This window comes from Podarcis vaucheri (genome assembly GCF_965113315.1).
Source record: "Podarcis vaucheri genome assembly, chromosome: 7".
Taxonomy (NCBI): domain Eukaryota; kingdom Metazoa; phylum Chordata; class Lepidosauria; order Squamata; family Lacertidae; genus Podarcis; species Podarcis vaucheri.
The window spans coordinates 16,989,459-17,010,399 of record NC_138765.1 but is presented as its reverse complement, the minus strand read 5'-3'; the positions used below and the strand labels follow the sequence as shown (position 1 = coordinate 17,010,399).

The 20,941-nt window shown below is 44.6% G+C and overlaps 1 protein-coding gene across 1 annotated transcript; it reads left to right on the top strand.

The window, feature by feature from the left end:
* The first annotated feature begins 1,573 nt into the window (after positions 1-1,573).
* LOC309537960 (phospholipase A2 inhibitor and Ly6/PLAUR domain-containing protein-like) lies at positions 1,574-16,940 on the top strand. The gene is made up of 6 exons (XM_082233122.1): positions 1,574-1,708; positions 7,043-7,155; positions 9,320-9,433; positions 10,160-10,318; positions 15,493-15,621; positions 16,554-16,940. Exons 2-6 carry the CDS (start codon positions 7,110-7,112, stop codon positions 16,778-16,780), a joined length of 675 nt encoding a protein of 224 aa, XP_082089248.1. The 5' UTR covers positions 1,574-1,708; positions 7,043-7,109; the 3' UTR covers positions 16,781-16,940.
* The last annotated feature ends 4,001 nt before the right edge of the window (positions 16,941-20,941 follow it).

Genomic DNA, 20,941 nt, shown 5'->3' with positions numbered 1-20,941 from the left:
GGCGGGCACCACCACTGAGAAGGCCCTCTGCCTGGTTCCCTGTAACCTCACTTCTCGAAGGGAGAGAATCGCCAGAAGGCCCTCGGAGCTCAACTCTCCTTGGTAATGGCTATTACAGTGGCACCTCAGGTTAAAAACTTAATTCGTTCTGGAAGTCTGTTCTTAACCTGAAACTTTTCTTAACCTGAAGTACCACTTTAGCTAATGGGGCCTCCCACTGCCGCTGCACCGCCGCTGCCACGCGATTTCTGTTTTCATCCTGAAACAAAGTTCTTAACCCGAGGTACTATTTCTGGGTTAGCGGAGTCTGTAACCTGAAGCGTCTGTAACCCGAGGTACCAGTGTAGTAACAATGGGTAAATGGAACCTCCATGTTCAGAGGCATAACAACAACAACAACAACAACAACAACAACAACAACAACATTTATACCCCACCCATCTGGCTGGGTTTCCCCAGCCACTCTGGGTGGCTTACAGCACACACACAAAATGTAAAACATTAGACATTAAAAACTTCCTGATACAAGGCTGTCTTCAGATGTCTTCTAAAAGTCAGATAGTTGTTTATTTCCTTGACATCTGATGGGAGGGTGTTCCACAGGGCAGGTGCCACTACTAAGAAGACCCTCTGCATGGTTTAAACAGTCATTTTTAACAATCATTGCTTCCTACCACAAGAGTACTAGAAACTGTAGCTTCTTAAAGGTGATGAGAGTTTTTAGAAGATCCTTAGACCCCTCACAGTTGGAAGTCAGCTAGGGTCAGGAAGGATGAGACTAATTCCTTCAGCTTATTCTCCCCCCTTTTTTTTAAAAAAAAAAGAGCTTGCAGGCATGGCTTGCTGCAAAATGAAGGGACTTCTTTAGTCAGAAGGGCTACCTTACACTTACATTCCTCTTGCAGGCACTGCCCTGTCCTGGAAACACTTTCTCATAATAAGGATGGGGGAGAAATTCATTTCAGTTTGCATTTTGATGCGAACCTCCCTAAGCTGCATTTTCCGGTGCAATATGCAAACCATTGAAATTCACAGTTCTCCAAATTTTGCAGCATGGTTCTCCATTCAAGGAACATTTACAGAAATGTGTATAGTAAAGTATGCACCTTTGCTGTGTGAAAGGTGTGTGTCTTAGGCACAATTCCATCCAATATGTGTATATTTAGAAACACTTGCATTAAAATGCTGCTGAATGTTTATGAGAACTTAAAAAAATAAAATAAAATAAAAATCTGCACACTGATGTAGAATTGTGAAAACTGAACTTCAGGAAAAAATTAGAAACTGGGAGAAACCAAAATTTTCAGATTTTCCTGTCCCTATCTCATGTGCTCCACCTTAAAACCTCTTCAAGTCAGGGCAGCCCCTCACTTCCTTCTGGTGTTTGGAGGAATACAGTCCTAAACAAACCAAGAGTTATTTTCCATGGCAGAATTGGTTTCTCAGATTTCCCGTCAAGTTTGCCCAGCTATTTTAACCTTGTTTCCTTCTTTACCACACCTCACAATGAATCACAATGTCTCTCCTCCACCTTAAAAGTCTCTCACTGAAGCTGCCCTTTCTTCTCATATCTACTCTCTGCCCACTGATAGCGGGCACTTACTCACCTTTCCCTAGAGAGTATATATACACACACAACCAACCTAATGCCTCTCAGCTGGTCTCTCTGCATAAAGATATCACATCAACAAAGAAGGGGGAAAACCAGGTAAGAGAGGAATTCTTTGCTATGGATATTAGTCAACTTTACAACCAGGACTTGCTGGTGCTTGGGAAAGGATGCTTGCCTAGGACCTGAACAGAAACAGAGAGATATTTAGGAGGGTCTGCATGAAGCTGTTCTATGACATCCCAGCACAACTTGATGCATTCACCTACAGGGGACTCTTCCAGGGTGCGCAACCCATTTCTGTGGTTTGCTGCTAGGAGCGTTGAGCTACACAGTCTTCTTACACAGACATCCTAGAACATGCCCGGCACCCACCTGGTAGCTCTGCATGGCCAGAGGTGATCAGGAGAGGAAGGCAAGCTGTCTTTGCAACATCCTCCCTCCTCCAGGCCATGATGGGCATAACGTGGAACCACGGAGCTGCCCCATTCACTCACAATACCACTGGTTCGCTGTGTACAGTCACACTTTTCTTCAGTGTTAGCTTGTTTTCTCCCGCTCCGGAAGGTAGGACTTGAACCAATCACTTCAAGTTATAAGAAAGGAGATTCTGACTAAACATCAGAATGAACTTTTAAGAGCTGTTCTACCATGGAATGGACTCCCTTGGAAGGTGGTGGACTTTCCTTCCTTGGAGGTTTTTTTAAGCAGAGGTTGGGTGGGCCTCTGTAATGCATACTTTAATGGAGATTCCTGCATTGTAGGGGGTTAGACTGGATGATGATTCTATGAACTGATCATCCTGATTGGTATTTTATTTACCATGGACATTGCCACCTTAGATTTCCAAGGATGGATGGAAGGAAGGAAGGAAGGAAGGAAGGAAGGAAGGAAGGAAGGAAGGAGTGGGGTGTGTGTGTTGTACTTCTGCAAACCTTACAGTTCCCACGAGCATTCTGATATTTGCCTGTTGTTTCTCAGTGGACTTGTTTTGGTCAACATAGCTTTCAGCCCCCACCAGTTGAGTTTGCTATTAGAGGAGGTCACCAAGCTTTTAGCGCCTGTAGGTGGACTTGCAAATCAGGGAAACTGTTGTGTGCAGCACACACACGCAGCAGCCTATTGGCTACTCGATAGCCACCTCCAAAACTGAAAAATCAGTGGAATTTTGATATCCGTTGTTGAAATCAGTGCAGTTTTGAAAGGTTCAGTCTTCTATCTTGATTCAAAATGGCATCCAGTCGTATTCAAATATAGTTCAAAACTTGCCTCTTGATCTCAGGTACCATTTTGTAAAATTGAGTTAAAGTCAATGCGATTTGGATAAGCTTCAGTCCACCCTCTCGATTCAAAATGGTCTCCAATTGCATCCAAATGAAAACTTGATTTCTGTTCTTGGGCACCATCATGAAAGAAAAATGTTTACAATATCTTAAGAGGTGTCCAAATGCACAGTGAACAGGGAAACAACTTCCCCTTTAAAAAATGTTTCTTTCAAGTCTAATTTCAGTGGGGAGGGGGAGGTGAATTTGTGGGAACCAGGAAAGGTCTCCAATCTGAATAGCTTTAAAAGGTGAGGGGTAGATAAACCAATGGTGGATGACTATCAGTGGCTACTAGTCATGATGACTACATTATCACCAGTATCTGAGGTAGCATGCCTCTCAATTCCAGCATTTGGTGATTCTGAGCAGGAGAAACAACAACAACAACAACTTATTATTTATACCCTGCCCATCTGGCTGGGTTTCCCCAGCCACTCTGGGTGGCTCCCAACAGAATATTAAAAACACGATAAAACATCAAACATTAAAAACTTCCCTAAACAGGACTGACTTCAGATGTCTTCTAAAAGTCAGATAGTTGTTTATTTCCTTGACATCTGATGGGAGGATGTTCCACATGGCGGGTGCCACCACCAAGAAGGCCCTCTGTCTGGTTCCTTGTAACCTCACCTCTCGCAGTGAGGGAACCACCAGAAGGCCCTCAGAACTGGACCTCAGTATCCAGGCTGAACAATGGGGGTGGAGATGCTCTTTCAGGTATACTGGGCAAGACCGTGCTGTTGCAGTCATGTTCTGTTTATCTGGGATTCCCACAGGTACCTTGCCAGCCACTGTGAGGACAAAATGTTGGACTAGATGGGCTTTTGGTCTATCAGGGGTCTATACATTTTCTGAATGGCAACCCTTCATCAAGACACTATCCTGTTCTTCCAGTTCTTCTAACACTTCCTCATAGGACTTGGGGTTGTAGCTGGTGTTACTTCTTCTCCAAGTGTGCCCATTGAAATCTATGGACATGGCTTTCTTCCATTACTTTCAATGGGTATACTCTGAGTAGAACTTAGTTGGATGCAACCCTTGGTTTCCAGACCTCTCAACCACCCTGGTCACCCTCCTTTAGACACACTTTATTTTGTTAGTCCTCCTTAGAATGTGAACCACTGTTAAAGACCCAACACACTTATGTATAAATGCATGTGGATGAATACCAAGGTACCATGCAGTGCGCACTCCACTTTCTCATGCTCTGCGGTTGCCCATGCACTGCTGATAACACTATTGATAGCCATATGTTTGCCTAATGTATCTAAAAAGAACAAACGCCTTCCTTGTTTTAAATGACATCAGGGTAACCTACGGCACAGTAAATGATGTTAGTAGCTCACAGCAGTGAGTGGAGAACTCTCACTGGTCAGTCATGGGTTTTGGCAATGACATCACTGAGAGTGTTAGAGCACTGAGGTGGGCTCAGTTTCCACTGAAACCATCCCAGTGGGAAGATGTCAGGGGGAACAAGGCAAAAAATATTTTTTGGGGCCCCATCCTCAATTGGGGTGTAGTGCTGCAAGGCAGCAGCAGTGCTCCAATTACAGGTGAAAGGAATCTTCGGCGCTCCAGATGCTACTGAACTACAACTCCCATCAGCCTCAGGAAGGTTGGCCAATGGTCAGGGCTGACTGGCATTCAGCAACATCCGGAGGCCAAAAGTCCCCCATACCTGATGCAATACAACCTTTTGTTGAAGACTCCAATTAGCTTTTAAAATACAGTGCATCTGACAAACACAGGGACTGTGAAACCCAAGGTTGGCAGTAGGTGTTTGTTTGAGAAATCTTGGGAGGATTCATTGGTGCTGCACAAAACAGCGTTATGGGCTTGACATCAAGCCCAAGCCTTATGAGTAACAGTTGAAGGAGGTTGAAGGTAGAACTTTCTGACAGTAAAAGCTGTTCAAGAGTGGAATGGACTCCCTTGGAAGGTTGTGGACTCTCCTTCCTTGGAAGTTTTAAGCAGAGGTTGGATGGCCATCTGTCATGGCTGCTTTAGTTGAGATTCCTTCATTGCAGGGAATTGGACTAGATGATCTAATGTATCCTTCCAACTCTACAGTTCTATGATTCAACATTTGTCCTCAGAGGGGTGCAAATCCCTTTGTTTGGACACCCTCCTCTTTCTTATCAAAGGTTTCTTATCCACGACCCACCCTGAAATCCAGCGACCTGGTTTCCCTGAAAGAGAGTTCCATATCAGCTTATGAGTACGGTAGACACGCCAGTCCTGATAAAGGATAAAATGTCAACATCACAGTACCATTCACTGCCTCTCTCCAGTCTCTGCTTCTCTTATAAGAACATAAAAAGTGTCTGCTACATCAGGCCAATGGCCCATCAAGCCCACCATCTAATTCTCACAGAGCTACGCAGGTGCCAATGAGAAGCCTGCAAGCAGGACAATAACACTCTCCCCTCCTGGGGCTTCCAGAACCTGATATCCAGAAGCATTACTGTCTTAGACCATGGAGGCAGAGCATAGCCCTATACTCCATGAACTTGTCCAATCCTCTTTGAAGGTCACCCAAGTTGGTGGCTATCATTACCTCCCAGGGAAGTAAATTCCATAGAATGTGCTTTCACCTGTCCCGAATCTTCCAACTTTCCATTGGATGTCTATGAATTCTAGTGTTATAAGAGAGTCATAAAAGGTTTCCTCTATCCACTCTCTCCATGGTATCTACCTCCAGCTTCATTGCTACCCCTCAATTCAGATGACCATCATACCCAGCTATGGCAGCTTTGAATGTCTTCCTTTTCCTTTGGCCTGCTTGCCATCCATTCTTGCCATCTCCGTTACATGGTTTTCAGCTGAAATGTTCTCCCCCCCCCCCAGAGATATGTGTTTGCTATGAGGGTGTGACCCTCCTCTTGCTCTCAGGTGCTGTGTGTCCACACAAGGCACATTCTCCTTGCATACACACTCCTCGCAGCACACGCCCTGGGGTCCTGCCCCAAATTGTTTAGCAAAGAGGGCAGGATAGCCCTTTGTCTACTGGCCTTGCCCAGATATTCCCTTGGGTGGGAGCAAATGGGATTGCTATCTGAAATATTGTCACACAAACTGCAGGGAGCAGTTAACTATTAGTGACGGAAATTCACCTGCATTTTAAGGTGACTTTCTTCTAATATGCACATATTTCAATGCAACTTTGTCCAATACACCTATTTGTGCTAATGCATTTTCGATCGTTATTTTCACTAATATGTACATTTTAATGCGCATTTTGCCATAGTACCCTAGCAGTGTCTAGGCTAAGGTCCAAGGTATCTCAAAGACTCTATTCTGTCATATGAACATGCCTGGGTTTGAGGTCTTCAGGGGAGGCCCTTTTCTCAGTCCTGCTACTCTCACAGCAGTCTTGGTGGGGACACAGAATATTAGTAATAACATCTGGAGGTCACACCTGCAGTAAAGCTTTAATATGGAGAGACCAAGCTTTAATATGGAGAGACCAAAACAATACATTTTTGCAAATTTATTGGGGACCCTGTGGGCCTTCAAATGCTGTTAGACTCCAGCTGGCATGCCCCAAAGCCAGGGATGATGGGAGTTGTTGTCCTGCCTGGGAGACCAGGGTTCAAATCCCCCTATGGTCATGAAGCTGACTGGATAACTTTGAGCCAGCCACTGTCTTTCAAACTATCCTACCTCAAAGTGTTGTTGTGGGGATGAAACATGAAGAGGGAGAACAATCTGTGTCACTTTGAGCTTCCTTGAAGGAAATGTGGAATAGAAATGCAACAATAAAATTAAACAAATAAATATCTGGAGAGCCAGAGCTGTCCTCCATCCCTGATGTATATTATCATGGATTATTTTGGAGGCAGGTCAAGATTGGAAAGAAAAAAGAAAAAAAAGAAAAAAGGAGAATGTCATCCTCATTAGTGCATCAGGTGGCAAAATGCTTTGACCCAGGTCTGCTAGGGAGAGACTTCAAAAATAGAAAAACAAGACCATTGGAACTCACAACCACATGACACACTAGAGTGCCATTTGCCCAGCTGTAACCACCACATCATTTGCCTTCATGTTGATTCTTGCTTGCTTTTTTAAAAAATAAAAAATAAAATCTCCCATAATTTTGGTATTGCAGTTGCAGAAACCTCCTCTGTGGGATATTTTTCTTCCATTGACACCGGACCACTTCAGTTCCCAGAATCATGAAGTTGTTTCTTCTTTATCTTTTTGCTGCCTTGATAGCTGCAGGTGAGTTGAGTCATATTACTGAAACCTGGTGGATGAAACTCATGACTGGAAGGTAGCAACTGAGAAGTATAACTTGTTCAAAATGCTTAGACCAAACAGGAGGAGGAGTAGCATTATATGTAAAGGATATGTACACTTGTGAAGAAATCCATGACCTGGAGCCAGTGGGGTAGCGTGGGGGGTGCAGGGGGGGGCCGGCCACACCGGGCGCAACATCTGGGGGTTAGGGTTAGGGGGCGCAAATCCACGGGTTAGGGGGCGCAAATTACTTGCCTTGCCCCGGGTGCTGACAACCCACGCTACGCCACTGCCTGGAGCATGGAAAGCTGATAGAGAGTATAGGAGTAAAAACTGTAGCAGAGAGAAATAGTGACCTTACTGTGAAGGGTCTGCTATAGACTGCCAAGCCAGACATGGACAATGTCTTCCTAGAGCCGATTACCAAACATTCACAAAGGAGAGATATAGTGTTGCAAAAGTACCTGGATACCTGTTCAAGGTGCGCTCAAAGACCACAGATGCAGCAGTTGGAGAAATAGAAAGTAATTTTTTTTGCTGACAGCAACAGGTCTAGTGGAGTTCTCTCCCAAAGACTGGACGCTGATCAACAGTTCCATGGGGTTATGTACCTTTTTCAGACATTACATATTCATGCACTGCAGCAAAATTAAACCAATAAGCATGAACATCACCCTTCCTAAATCCTCCTATGTCCTTATAAAGATTACTTCTTCTTTCCATATATTTGCTCATTATATTGGCAATTACTCATATACTATTATCAGCAAGTAAAGCTAAAAATCCCCTCTTTGGCAGGCAAAGCAAAACCCCCTTCCTTATCAGACATCCTGTGTCCTATATGGAAAGCACCCAACTCAGACATCCTGTGTTCCAGAACATGTGGTGATAGTGCCTCACCTTGTGACTATGAAGGATGCTTTCCCCTTTCTCCTATATTCTGCAAGCACAGCTAAAAATATGTTTCTGCTAATCCAGCAATAAAGCAGAGAGAGAGAGAGAGAGAGAGAGAGAGAGAGAGAGAGAGACAGCATTTGATTCTCAGAATTAGGCGCTTTTAGCATTAGGCACTACAATGTAAAATGAGGTACAGCTAAGGTGAGGTACTGCAGTATATTTTCTTCAGGTGGCCTTGCCACAATAGTAGTCATGGGAAGAGACAGCCTGGAGATAGAGGCTCAAAAGGCTTCAGCCTGCAACCAGCCTTTGTCAGAAGAAGCTGCTCATTGGGATCTGTCCATGGTCCTGACGCTGCATTCTCTGTGGAGTCTGTCATTGGACCAGAACACAACAGTAGAGTCCTGTTGCAGCCAATAGACAATGGTAACACATCTAAACTGTTATGGCAAAACTTTAAACAGCCACGGCTTCGCCCCAAGAATCTTGGGAACTGTAGTTTGGTAAGGGTGCAGAGTGTTTTTAGGAGAGGCCCCCATTCCCCTTCCAGAGTGATTTAACAATCAATCCAGCATAGCTGTGTGAGGGCAACAGGAGCCTCCTAACAACTTTCAGCACCCTTTGCAAACTGCAGAATTCTTCAAGGGGAAATCGTATCACAACACTATAAATGCATGGAGTTAATGAGGTCTAAAGGGACGCGGGTGGCGCTGTGGGCTAAAGCCTCAGCGCCTAGGGCTTGCCGATCGAAAGGTCGGCGGTTCAAATCCCTGCGGCGGGGTGCGCTCCCGCTGCTCGGTCCCAGCGCCTGCCAACCTAGCAGTTCGAAAGCACCTCCGGGGGCAAGTAGATAAATAGGTACCGCTTACTAGCGGGAAGGTAAACGGCGTTCCGTGTGCGGCTCTGGCTCGCCAGAGCAGCGTTGTCACGCTGGCCACGTGACCCGGAAGTGTCTCCGGACAGCGCTGGCCCCCGGCCTCTAGATGTGAGATGGGCGCACAAACCCCAGAGTCTGTCAAGACTGGCCCGTTCGGGCAGGGGTACCTTTACCTTTAATGAGGTCTAAGTTGTGCTGTTGTGATTGGGTGTGGCGACTGCAGCAGTGCCTCTGGCACATAATCCTGAATTCCTCAGAGGAAGGTTGGAATTAGAAAATAAAGCAGAAACAAAAGAAATAAGAACCAGTGTTGCTCATCATCATGGTAGTTGCGATTGTTTACTGTTTTCAATGTTATTATTTCCCCCCCAGCAAACTCCCTGGACTGTGACTGTAATGGTGATGCAAAAGAGTGTCCAGACAAAGTTTGTACAGTTGATGATGCTGGAGGATCCTGCATTTCAGCAGCATGGAATTATACAAAGAGTAGGTAGATGTGTCCCTAGGGATATTTCCAGAAAACACTAACAGAAGCCTTTCTAGAAACCTAATTAAAAGGTGTGTGCGGGGGGCGGAGAAGAGGAATGTAGCCATGATCATTATGAATCTGAAGAACACATCAAATGCCAATTGCACTGTCTGAATAGTGCAAACCCACCAGCATATTACAGATGGAATCAGTTACACTATCCAGAACTTGGTTGCGTTTACACAAAAGATCACTGCTGACCACAAGTGTGAATACACCAGTGCTTGATTATGTGCATTTGTGGTACATTTTAATGAAGGGGTGGGTAAATCTCAGGTCTAGGGGCCAAGGGCAGCCCTCTTTTTCTGGCCTTCCACTCTCTTCCCAGGCCCCACTCATCCTGCCCAGGCAACACCCCTCATGCCCTCTTCAGTTTGGAAGCACCCTTGAACTTGTTTGCCCGGAGGTAGAACAATGTGTGTAGAACCCCCTGACTTTTGCATGGCTGGAATCTAGCCTAGGGCACAAAGATACGAGTCACATTTGCAGCTCTGCCCACTTTTACCCCTGGCCCCTCCCACCCCTAGCACTTGTCAGTGATAGACTGCGACCCCCAGGCTGAAAAGGTTTTTCCTCCCCTGCTTTAATGGATGAGTGATATTGTTTTGGTCATTGGTTTTAACACGTTATTTTTTATCTCCCTAACTCCCTTCTATTTCCTTCCCCTTTTTTTGAAACACAAGATTCCAAAGCAATCCCTGTTAACTTCCAAGGCTGTGAAAGCAACAAGACCAGTTTTGATGTATGCAAAGAGGGGGACTTATTCTTCACAGCTGGGAAAAATTTTACCTGGAACTCTGTATGCTGCAATACGACAAAATGCAATAGTCATCTACCAGAAGGTATGTGGGGTCCAGAACTGATTAAGGCTGAGTAGGAGTCTCAGAAATGAGTATATAATTTTTTTTTTCATATCCCAGGAATCCTAACTGAAGGGCAATAGGGAAGTTATTTACACTGCATACTAAGTAAGTGAAATTGAGGATGAAGCACCCATAAGAAAAATTTAAGAGCTTTCTTGTATTGATGATTGTGAATAGACCTATTGCCCTGGCTTTGCACAACCTGATGAAAGGACATGCTGTTCTTTAATAGCTGCAAGTCTCTCTCCAGATTTTGGAATGTCACATCATTCAGGTAGTGTGAGAGGCAGAGGAAAAGTCTGTTGCTGTTTTAAGTTGGCCAGAGAGTGGGGAGTTTATCTGGAGGATATTTGCGATGCACCCAAGGCCGTCTTTAGCATATGCGCCGCCAGGGTGCAAAGATCCACCCAGCGCCCCTAAAATTAGTTTAGGCACCCCAAATTAACTTTTATTGAGTTTTTTGGGGAGGGGGAAAGCCAAAGTTGTTGACCTTTCTTTTTTTTGGGGGGGGGGGATCGCTCACCTATAACAACAATGCAGCAGAAAAAAATGCTTCTGGTAATAGAGTGATGGGGGTGGGGGGTGGGGACTTCCGCTCCATTGCTTTTCACTGCTGCTGATCGAGAGGGACCAATATATAGTAGGTATACATTTGGCAATTCCTAGAATTCAGCGCCTGGGTGCACTGCCCCCATTGCACCCCCAGGTAAAGACGGCCATGGATGCACCAAGCTGGACTGGGCTACGCCTTGTGCTTTGGCGATCTGATGCAAGTAGGCTTGCCGACTGCTTTGTTGGCCAATGTAGATGTTATTTCTCAAGCAGTTTTATCTGCAGGAGTGAGCAGGTGACCAGGGGATGGCTCTGTACCATGAAAACCTTCACCTGATGATTCAGTACCCCAAATCAGTGCAAGGAAGAGAGAGGGAGAGGGAAAGAGGGGGTTGGGGAAGGGATGGGGAAAGGTTTCTGGCTGGTTGGTATTTCTTGGGTGCAGGATGAGCTTCTGTGCTGCCTGTGTTAGGAATGTACATGCTTTCAACATTACATTACTCTAGCACTCCTACTAAGGCACTAACATTACTCTAGCACTCCTACTCATCACCAAGAAACAGAAGGTTACCGTATTTTTCACTCTATAAGACGCACCAGACCACAAGACGCACCTAGTTTTTGGAGGAGGAAAACAAGAAAAAAAAATATTCTGAATCTCAGAAGCCCGAACAGCAAGAGGGATCGCTGCGCAGTGAAAGCAGCAATCCCTCTTGCTGTTCTGGCTTCTGGGATAGCTGCGCAGCCTGCATTCGCTCCATAAGACGCACACACATTTCCCCTTACTTTTTAGGAGGGAAAAAGTGAGTCTTATAGAGCAAAAAATATGGTATATCTAGCCATAGGAGACAACTTTGGACTCCTCAATAAAATATTTGAGGGGGCCAGGGTCCCCAAAGTTAATGAGCATTGCCATTCAAATGGCCTTATGGTTAATTATGCATGGCAAGGCTTACCTGCCCCCTATCCAGCACCCCTGTATCCAGCTAACTCCTACTCGCAGTAGACCTGTTGAAATTAATGACCAAGCCTAACTTAATCCCATTGATTTCTATGAGGATACTCTGAGTATGACTTACAACAAACCAGAGCTTGTAAAGACCCCCCTCCCCCCATTTGGGAAGGGGATTTTCAATAGGAAAATTCCATGGGATGGAAGTTTGACCCCTGCATCCAAATCATTATCTCATTTATTCTTCCTAACAGCTAGTTTTGGTTAAATGAAAATAAACCTGGAAAATCACAAGCATTAGATTTAAAGAGACATTTGGACTGCAATCCTATATCCATCTTTGCCTGGACATAAATTGAATTGAACTCAGCAAGGATTATACTGAGGAGACAGTATTTTGCTGTTGAAGAAGTTTTAGGCTATGGTTGCAGCAGGCAAAATAAAGATGCAAGTTTCTATAAAGCCAGCAGAGGGAGCATGTTGCAAATACATTGTGTCTAAGACATCAATACAATTGCATGTTTTTGTTTTTTTTTAATTTTTATTTTATTCAGGATTTTCTTGTTTTACAGAAGTGTAGTGCCTCGTATTTTTTTTTTCATGTAACATTTTTACAAATCCATTTCATTTGTTGAGGCATTAGGGGGAAAAAGAAAGGGGGGTGGAGAGGGGGAAGATGGATAGGGTGAAACACAAGAGGCCTCACCTGGATCGGCAGCATAGAGCAAATTAGCCTCTGGGGGGGGGAATCACTCAGAACATCTGTGTGGCAAAAAGGGAAGAAAGCTTCATGTACAGCTGATTGGTGCAGTGTCATTGTTTATAGGAACAATAACAAAACAAAAATTGTTTATAGGAGTGAGAATAATGGAAGAGTTATTTAGATTTACAGATTGACAAATTTTGGATGTACCTTATTTTTTGGTCACTTTGAAATCTTATTCCCTCCTCCTTTGAGATTCCTGAAAGGTGGGGGAAGTTATTACACAACACTGTGTAGGGAATGATTTGTATGGGATGCACAATCTCTGCTGTTCTATATGTCACAGTGTTGCATCTTTGCTGCTTTTGGGACAAATTTAGAAAACAAAATTAATTCTAACAATGATAAACAATGGTAATGATAATGATATACTGCGGACACACTTATTTATGCAGGCATCCCCTTGACTTTAGCCTTCTGTGTTGAGTGTATATTTCTTTAATGTCATTAATGGGATTGCCAAATTGTATATTTTGATCGAGGATGTTAACATTTTAATGCTTTGCATGACTGGCTTCCATTCTCCGTGCACTATTATGACATTAAGCAGTATGTAAATTAATAAATTGCCACAAGAAGAAGAACGGAAAAGGAAAAGGAAGCAAGGCGGAGTAGGACTGAATCAAAACTGCTGTTTGGGGAGAGAAAGTTCATCTGGCCACCAACTTTTCTCCTCTAGAGTGCACGGATAATGATTCTGTAGTGTGATGGACCTAGGAGGCTGGCTTAAGCTGTAGGGTTCATCTAGCTCAGTGTTGTCTACTGGGGTGGTAAGCATCAACTCCTAGTGCCCAGCTCTTTTGAGCCCTCCAAATTATTATTTTGGGGGGAGGAGGGCAGCCTCCCAATGTTTAGAACCATTAGGAGGGAGGAGGCCAAGTATGGAGCTGTGTAAATTCAGTGGTCGGCTCCTCCTGCTGCTGTGCAGGGGAAGGAGCGGGAAAGCAGCCCCCGGCCGGTGGTGGTGGCAGGAGGAGGAAGACGAGGCTGATTGTGGAGCCGAGCATGGCACAGCTTCAGTGGCTGCTCCCCCTCCTGCCACTGCCACGCAAAGGAAAGATGTGGCTGCTCCCCCTCCTGCCACTGCCACGCAAAGGAAAGATGTGCAGCTCCCAACCTGTGGCATCAGCAAGAGACGGAGGAGACTGGGTGCGAGAGAGGAGGAGATGCGGGCCTTCTCGGTAGTGGCACCTGCCCTGTGAAACGCTCTCCCATTAGATGTCAAGGAAATAAACAACTTTTAGAAGACATCTGAAGGCTCTTTAGGGAAGTTTTTAATGTTTGAAGTCGTATTATGTTTTTACTGGAAGCTGCCCAGAGTGGCTGGGAAGATCCAGCCAAATGGGCGGGGTATAAATAAATTATTATTATTATTATTGCTGCACCGCTGCCACATTTGGCTCCGGCTGCTGCTGCTGCCACCCTGTCTCCTCCTGACATCCTGATGTCATGCGGTGTCCCAACACTGTGCGGGCATCATCACCCCCCCCCGCCAATCTTCTCTGCAAGTTGGCACCTCTGGGTGGGGCTTTGGCTGGCAGAAACTCCCCAAGGTTTCAGAGTAGGGACACCTCCAGCTCTGCTTGGAGAGGTTGGGACCTTCTGCATACAAAACTGGTGCTCTACCATTCAGTTTGCCCACAAAACAATGGAGGGTCCTGTGGCACCATAATATAGGAACATAGAACATAGGAAGATGCATTTTACTGCCTCAGATTACTGGTCCATCATGATCTTGCTCAGTATTGTCTACACTGACCGGCAATGGATCCCCAGGATTTCAGACAAGGCTGTCTCCCTGCCCCATCTTGAGGTGCTAGAGATCAAATGCAGCACAGATGTTCTACCACTGAGCTCTGGCTCTTAGTAGCATCGGGCAGGACTGGCTCAAGGCAATTTACTAAGGGGTGATATGATAGCCATGTTCAAATATATAAAAGGATGTCACATAGAGGAGGGAGAAAGGTTGTTTTCTGCTGCTCCGGAGAAGCGGACACGGAGCAATGGATCCAAACTACAAGAAAGAAGATTCCACCTGAACATTAGGAAGAACTTCCTGACAGTAAGAGCTGTTTGACAGTGGAATTTGCTGCCAAGGAGTGTGGTGGAGTCTCCTACTTTGGAGGTCTTTAAGCAGAGGCTTGACAACCATATGTCAGGAGTGCTCTGATGGTGTTTCCTGCTTGGCAGGGGGTTGGACTCGGTGGCCCTTGTGGTCTCTTCCAACTCTAGGATTCTATGATTCTATACTGCCTGCCCTGAGGGACAATATTGTCCCCCGCCCCCCTCATTCCAAATAGGCACACAAGAAGAGCCTGTTGGATCAGGCCAATGACACAGCTAGTCTAGCATCCTATTCTCACAGTAGCCAACCAGATGCATGTGAAAAGCCAACAAGCAGGACCAAAGTGCCACACTTGTGATTCGCAGCACCAGTGGAGATAGAATGATCTCACTTCAACCCTGCAGACCAGGTAGCATCCTCCACTGCAACTGAGGGCAGCACCCTAGATGAGGGAGCACAGGGCTGGCGAAATGGTATACACAGCTCCTCAGCATCTCCTGGCCACTCACTGCAGCTCCTGCCTGAGGCAATTGTCTTTCTCTGTCTCATGGGAAGGCTGCCCACCAGTAGGGGAACCATATGCATTGCTTAAAATAGTTCTTGTTTATTAAAAGGACCAACCACAACCCAAGGAAATGGAAGGCCTGGACCGTTCAGAAAATATTTGATGCTCACCCCACATCAAATTGAGAAATTCCATGCCTTTTCCATTTCCCCCAACTACAAAAGGGGAGGGTTGTTGTTGTGGTTTTTGTTTTTGCAGAGTGTTTCCCCCTCCAGTTCAGCAGTATGTTTCATCACTCATTTCATCACTGTTGCAGTAAACACCAACGTCACCAGGAAGGTGTGCCCCACATGCTTCGTTTTCAGCTCTAAGCCCTGCCATGGTAACAAGATAAACTGTACTGGATCCCAAGACTACTGCCTGACCATTTCTGGGACTTACCAAGGTAAATGAGAATGCGGTATGCTGACTGAGGATTATTCATCTTCTTTCCATATTAATCCCAAGGAGTTTAGCTTCTCCCCTATTCTCTTGGCAGTTCTATGGTGAGGGGCTGGAAGAGAATAACTGACCCAAGTCCAGTTCTTTCAACCCAGACCTTAAGCAGGTCCTCATAAGTACTGCACCAAACTGACTCTACAGTGGAGGAGTTTAGGCTTATCCACGGGTAAACTCTGTGCTAAACCCCAACCCTTGTTCTGCAAGCCCTCCTGGTTAGGGATGGACAAGCCCATGAATTGCAGTTTCTCTCAGTTTTCAGTTTTACCCTTCTTAAGTTCAGTCACATTCTGCATCAGTTTGTGATTGGAAAAAATAATACTCATTGAAATGGATGTGAGAAACTTAGACCCAGTAGTTTCAGTGAGCTCATTCCAAGCGGAACTTGGCTGGAGACAACCCTTTGCTCCTAGAGCGCGTAGAAGCAAAGGAGACCCAATTGCTCAAATGCAGCCACCCATCATTTTAGCTTCCCAGACGTAGCCCTTAAATGGAGCAAAAATACAGAAAGAAATGTCAGTTTAAAACACTTGTAGCTTTCCATCTAGAGACAGTCCCTAAAGCTAAAGACTTATGCTAGAATTTGCTGTTTCCTCAGCCCAATGTGTCTTTCTTTTGTATCCTGAGACCCAGCATGATCTCCTCAAGTTTCATTTGGTTCCCAAACATATCCTTCAACTCCCTTGGTTCCAAATCGACAAAACTACTTGGGTCTGAGTCCCAACTGCAGACTTTGCCCATGCACAATTTGACCACCTATTCCTTCCCTGTACAGGCTGGGTTTAAACAAGTTAACCCCACAATTTTTATTTTTCACAACTGTCAATTTCCTTCACAGCAGGGATGATACTATTTCTTTCCTACACTGTCCTTTTGCAGATTCTACAGTTTCATCTCAGGACTTCTTTGGGCAAGGCTGTGCTACTCAATCAGCAAAAATCCTTGTCAAGGGCACCAACATGACCTTTGGAGAGGTGAAAATCTCGATCGCCACCAGTCACATAAAGAAAGCAACTGATGGAGCCAGCCTGATACATGGGAGCATTGCTTTCACCGTTCTCCTGCCCTATCTCCTTGGGCTCCTGCTGGACAAATTCCTTTACTGATTTCATTTGGTTCAAGGTGTCTTCCTCAGCAAAGCTGGGAAAAGCATCTCCAATGCACCGTTCCCAGAAGTTCAGGCTCCAGCATCTGCTAATGTCTGTTTGCAGGCTTGCATGTGATTTCAAAGAGCAAATTAGTTAAATAAAGGGGGATCCTAATGCATTCGTCTTTGTGTGTATGTTTGTGTATGTGTGGTGTGCATGCACCCCTGTGTGCATAATAATGTGTAAGTTGGGAAACTATTTGCCTGAGGGATGATGGATGTGTCATTGGCCCTCCAGATGCTTTTGGATGTCCATCAGACCCAGCCAGTATAGTCAGTGATCATGAATGATGTGAACTGTGTCTAACCACATCTGGAGGGCTGAAGGCACCTCATCCCTGCATTACAGAAACATTATGCCTCTCTATTCAGAAGAGAGTCTCATTGGGTTGCTTGGGATTTGCTCCCAGGTAAGTGTGCACAGGATTGCCGTGTTAGCTGTTTAGGTAAATACACTTTAACTGATTTTAACTGATCAACTCAAAGTTGCATAGATTTGCATGTACAGTGGTACCTTGGGTTAAGAATTTAATTTGTTCTGGAGGTCCGTTCTTAAACTGAAACTGTTCTTAAGCTGAGGTATCACTTTAGCTAATGGGGCCTCCTGCTGCCACCGTGCCACCGCTCCATGATTTCTGTTCTCATCCTGGAGCAAAGTTCTTAACCCGAGGTACTATTTCTGAGTTAGCGGAGTCTGTAACCCGATTCATCTGTAACCTGAAGCATCTGTAACCTGAGGTACCACTGTAGCTAGAACAACAGTTTCAAAAGGTGAATCATATTTTAGTTGTTTTTTATTTTTATTTTTTATATATGATATTTATTGAAAATTTTTGAAATTACAAAGAAAAAACAAAACAGAAAAAGAAAAAAGAAAAAACAAAGAAAAAACAAACCGCATCAAACAATACAAATTCAAAAAACAAAAATACACTGCAAACAGACAAAAATAAATCCATCATTCTCAAATCCTCAACTCTCATTACCTTCTTTCTTTGACTTCCTCCTCCTCCCTTTTTTTGTATCCTGGTTAATAATTATGCAGCAAATCCTTTCCATATTTCATAGTATTCTGTCATTACATTACCTTAATCTATTTTCATTTTATCTTATAGAAAACCTTAAAAACTTAAAACTTAGATCTTATTTTTACCGACTTCTCACAACCATAATATTCTTACCTAATTCTTTAAACATTTTTGCTAGAGCCAAGTAATTTAGTTCCAACATTTTTCTAACATTCATCAATTTTCTAAAACAATCCTGGTAATAAAAAGAGAAATAAAAACAATCCAATCTTCATCCAGCATCCCTTCCTCCTGGTCCCAGGTTTTGTCAGTCCTTTTTATCCCATCGATCTAGCGCATTAACCTGGTAGCCTTATATCCGAGGCCCTTAAATCTCTTCCATGTCCCTTCTGCAGCTCTTCTTCATATTCTCCTTTCACTCGTGGGAACTCCAGCTTGGTGATGTTTTTGACCCTTTTCAACAAATCAGCCCCTTTTCCATAGTCCAGACTCAACTGCTATTTAAGAAGATGTTTCAGAATCCCTCCAAAATTGAGAGCCCCCACAGCTCCAAATATCTCACGGCCCATTGCCAGACTCGGAAAGTCCAAACATCCCTGCACAGGGGGGTCTATCCAACCCCCCATTTCCAAACCAATCCAAACTTTATCTTTCCAAATCTGGCTTTTTCCAAGTTCATTTGTCAAGTCCAAAAGCTCTTGTTCCTGCAAGGCCGCAGCTCCCTCCATCTCTGGCGCCCAAGATTTAGCAACACCCTCTTCTCTCATCTGCTCTGTCAGGACACACTCCTGATCTAAGTCCTGGGTGGGCTCCACATAGTTTCCTACTGCCTGTTCAAAAATTCTGGCCGCATTAGTCATCAAATCCATCTTCTCACTTAACTGTTCCAGTAGGACACTTGTTTTACAGAGAGCACACAACAGAGCCTCTGAATACATTGTCCTACAAGGTCACGTCCATTCCCACGATTGTAATCTGAGACAGCTGCAAGCTCCCTGGAATTAGTTACAGTTTCACAGTCTCCCTCTAGGGGGAGAACTTCTATTTGTTCTTGCAACAAAGTATCATTTTTGAGATATTTTGTCAATATTTGTTTCTTTAAAGTGCGAAAGGAAACAGTGGAATCACTATGTTTCTCTTCCTTTAACTATCTGTCAAAAACATTTGTCTCTGGTCAATGAGCTTCAAAACGTCAGTCCTGACACCCCGCTCCAGGATCAGGAGGGTGGAAAGTTACTTTACTTTAAACTCACTTCTGCAGGTTTAAACAGTCAAAAAAAGATCCCCCTTCTTCTCCTGCTGCCGAAGGGGGGTTCAACAATTTTAAATGATGAAAGCCAATCCTTTAGAAGTGATTTTCTGAGCTCTAGTTTACGTTGTCTTTGCTTTATTCTGTCTACAAAGAAACGGAAGGCTGACTTCCTGTTTAGACCTTCCCGTTTCAGTACCAAATTAAAATAAATTTTTAAGTCCAATTCCTTTCTGCTCGCAAGTCCTTGTTTAAAGTCCGATTGTTCAAAGTTTAAGTACTCACGGGTGCTTATTTTAGAAGCCAAATTGTCCCAGGAAAAAGGCAGCGCTCTCCGGCAACGGCTGTGCGGCTTCGCTCCATGGAAATAGCAGTTGACTCACAGCACCGCGCCACTTCCCCCTCTTCACTTTGGAGCCCGTTAGTGGGTTCCTTTGCGGGTTGGGGGGGGCGCTAAGGGTGCCCGCCGAGTCCCATGGTCACAGGCTTCATCCGCCTGTGATTTTTAGCAGGGTCCCCACTTCGCCGTAGCGGAAAAGACCCGTTTCACGCAGAGCTAGTCCCTCCAGTTCAGAGGGAGTCCACCATTAGCGATGGTGCCACCCCGGAAGTCCGATATTTTAGTTGTTTTTTTAGATGGCATGCTTCAGGAGTCACCAGCTTGAAGCACTTGGGCTCACAGGCCTTCCCTGGCTCCCACAGAGCTCCCTCCCGCTTCTGAAATTTTGCTTGCTTTTTTTTTTTTTGCTGTTGTAGCAAATGTTGCAGGTGCCCACAGCACTTTCTCCAATTTGCAAATGTGCCCATTGACCCCCCAAATGATGGTGATGTTTAATGTGCATGTGCACGCACACACACACACACACACACACACACACATACCAGTTGCAGCATTTGTCAACTTAGAAGAGGCATCCCTCCCAAATGAAGCAAAGGGAAGATGCTTCTTCTAAGACGCTGGCTGCCAGATGCAGTTTTTATAATTACTTCTATCAAAAATAATTCTTTTAAATAAATGAATGAATGCATCCTTAGATTAACTGGGCAGGCTTTTTTTTAAAAAAAAGGCAATTTAAAAGGTATTTTAATCAGTTAATGTAGTGAATTGGTCAATGAAATGAAATGTATTGTGATTTCTTCTGAACTCTGTGGCAGAAAACATGCTTCGCAGATGGAAGGTTTCATGCTCAACCTGCAGCTAACAGACCCTGCGTACCAAGATCCATGGTACCGCTGTGGTGGGAAGGTAAACGGCATTTCTGTGCACTCTGGCTTCCATCACAGTGTTCTGCTGTGCCAGAAGCGGTTTAGTCATGCTGGCCACATGACCCGGAAAGCTTCTGTGGACAAATGTGGGCTCCCTCGGCCTGAAAGCCAGATGAGCACCGCAACCCCATAGTCACTTTTGACTGGACTTAATCGTCCAGGGGTCCTTTACCTTACCTTTACCAGGACCAGGAATGAATCTCTGCTTTGAGACCTCAGAGAGGACCTGTCAATCAAAAAAGCACATGGAGAGAAGGACTAATGATCTGACTTGACATATATGACAGTTTTGCATGTGTGCTTTTTAGAATTAAATAAATCTCACTTGAATGTTTCCCTTTTTAAAAACTACTTAGAATCACAGAATCATAGTGTTGGGAGGGACCCGAAGGGTTCATTTACCCCAACCCTTGCTGTGCAAACAATAATCATGGTTGTGCAATTTTATGGATGCTTGCTTTTTAAGGGAAGTCCTGTTGAAACAGAGACAGCATAGGAACAGTCACCAGAAAATACAGACTTGGCTTGCTAATATGGGGAAAACAGAGTCTATAAAGAAGATGGGTTCTGAAGGCTG

What these genes read in the sequence shown, in the direction of transcription:
- LOC309537960 (XM_082233122.1), top strand. Translation starts at nt 7,110, where the DNA reads ATGAAGTTGTTTCTTCTTTATCTTTTTGCTGCCTTGATAGCTGCAG. An exon ending in TGCTGCCTTGATAGCTGCAG is followed by an intron (nt 7,156 to 9,319) that starts GTGAGTTGAGTC and finishes TTTCCCCCCCAG; the next exon opens with CAAACTCCCTGGACTGTGAC. An exon ending in CAATAGTCATCTACCAGAAG is followed by an intron (nt 10,319 to 15,492) that starts GTATGTGGGGTC and finishes TCACTGTTGCAG; the next exon opens with TAAACACCAACGTCACCAGG.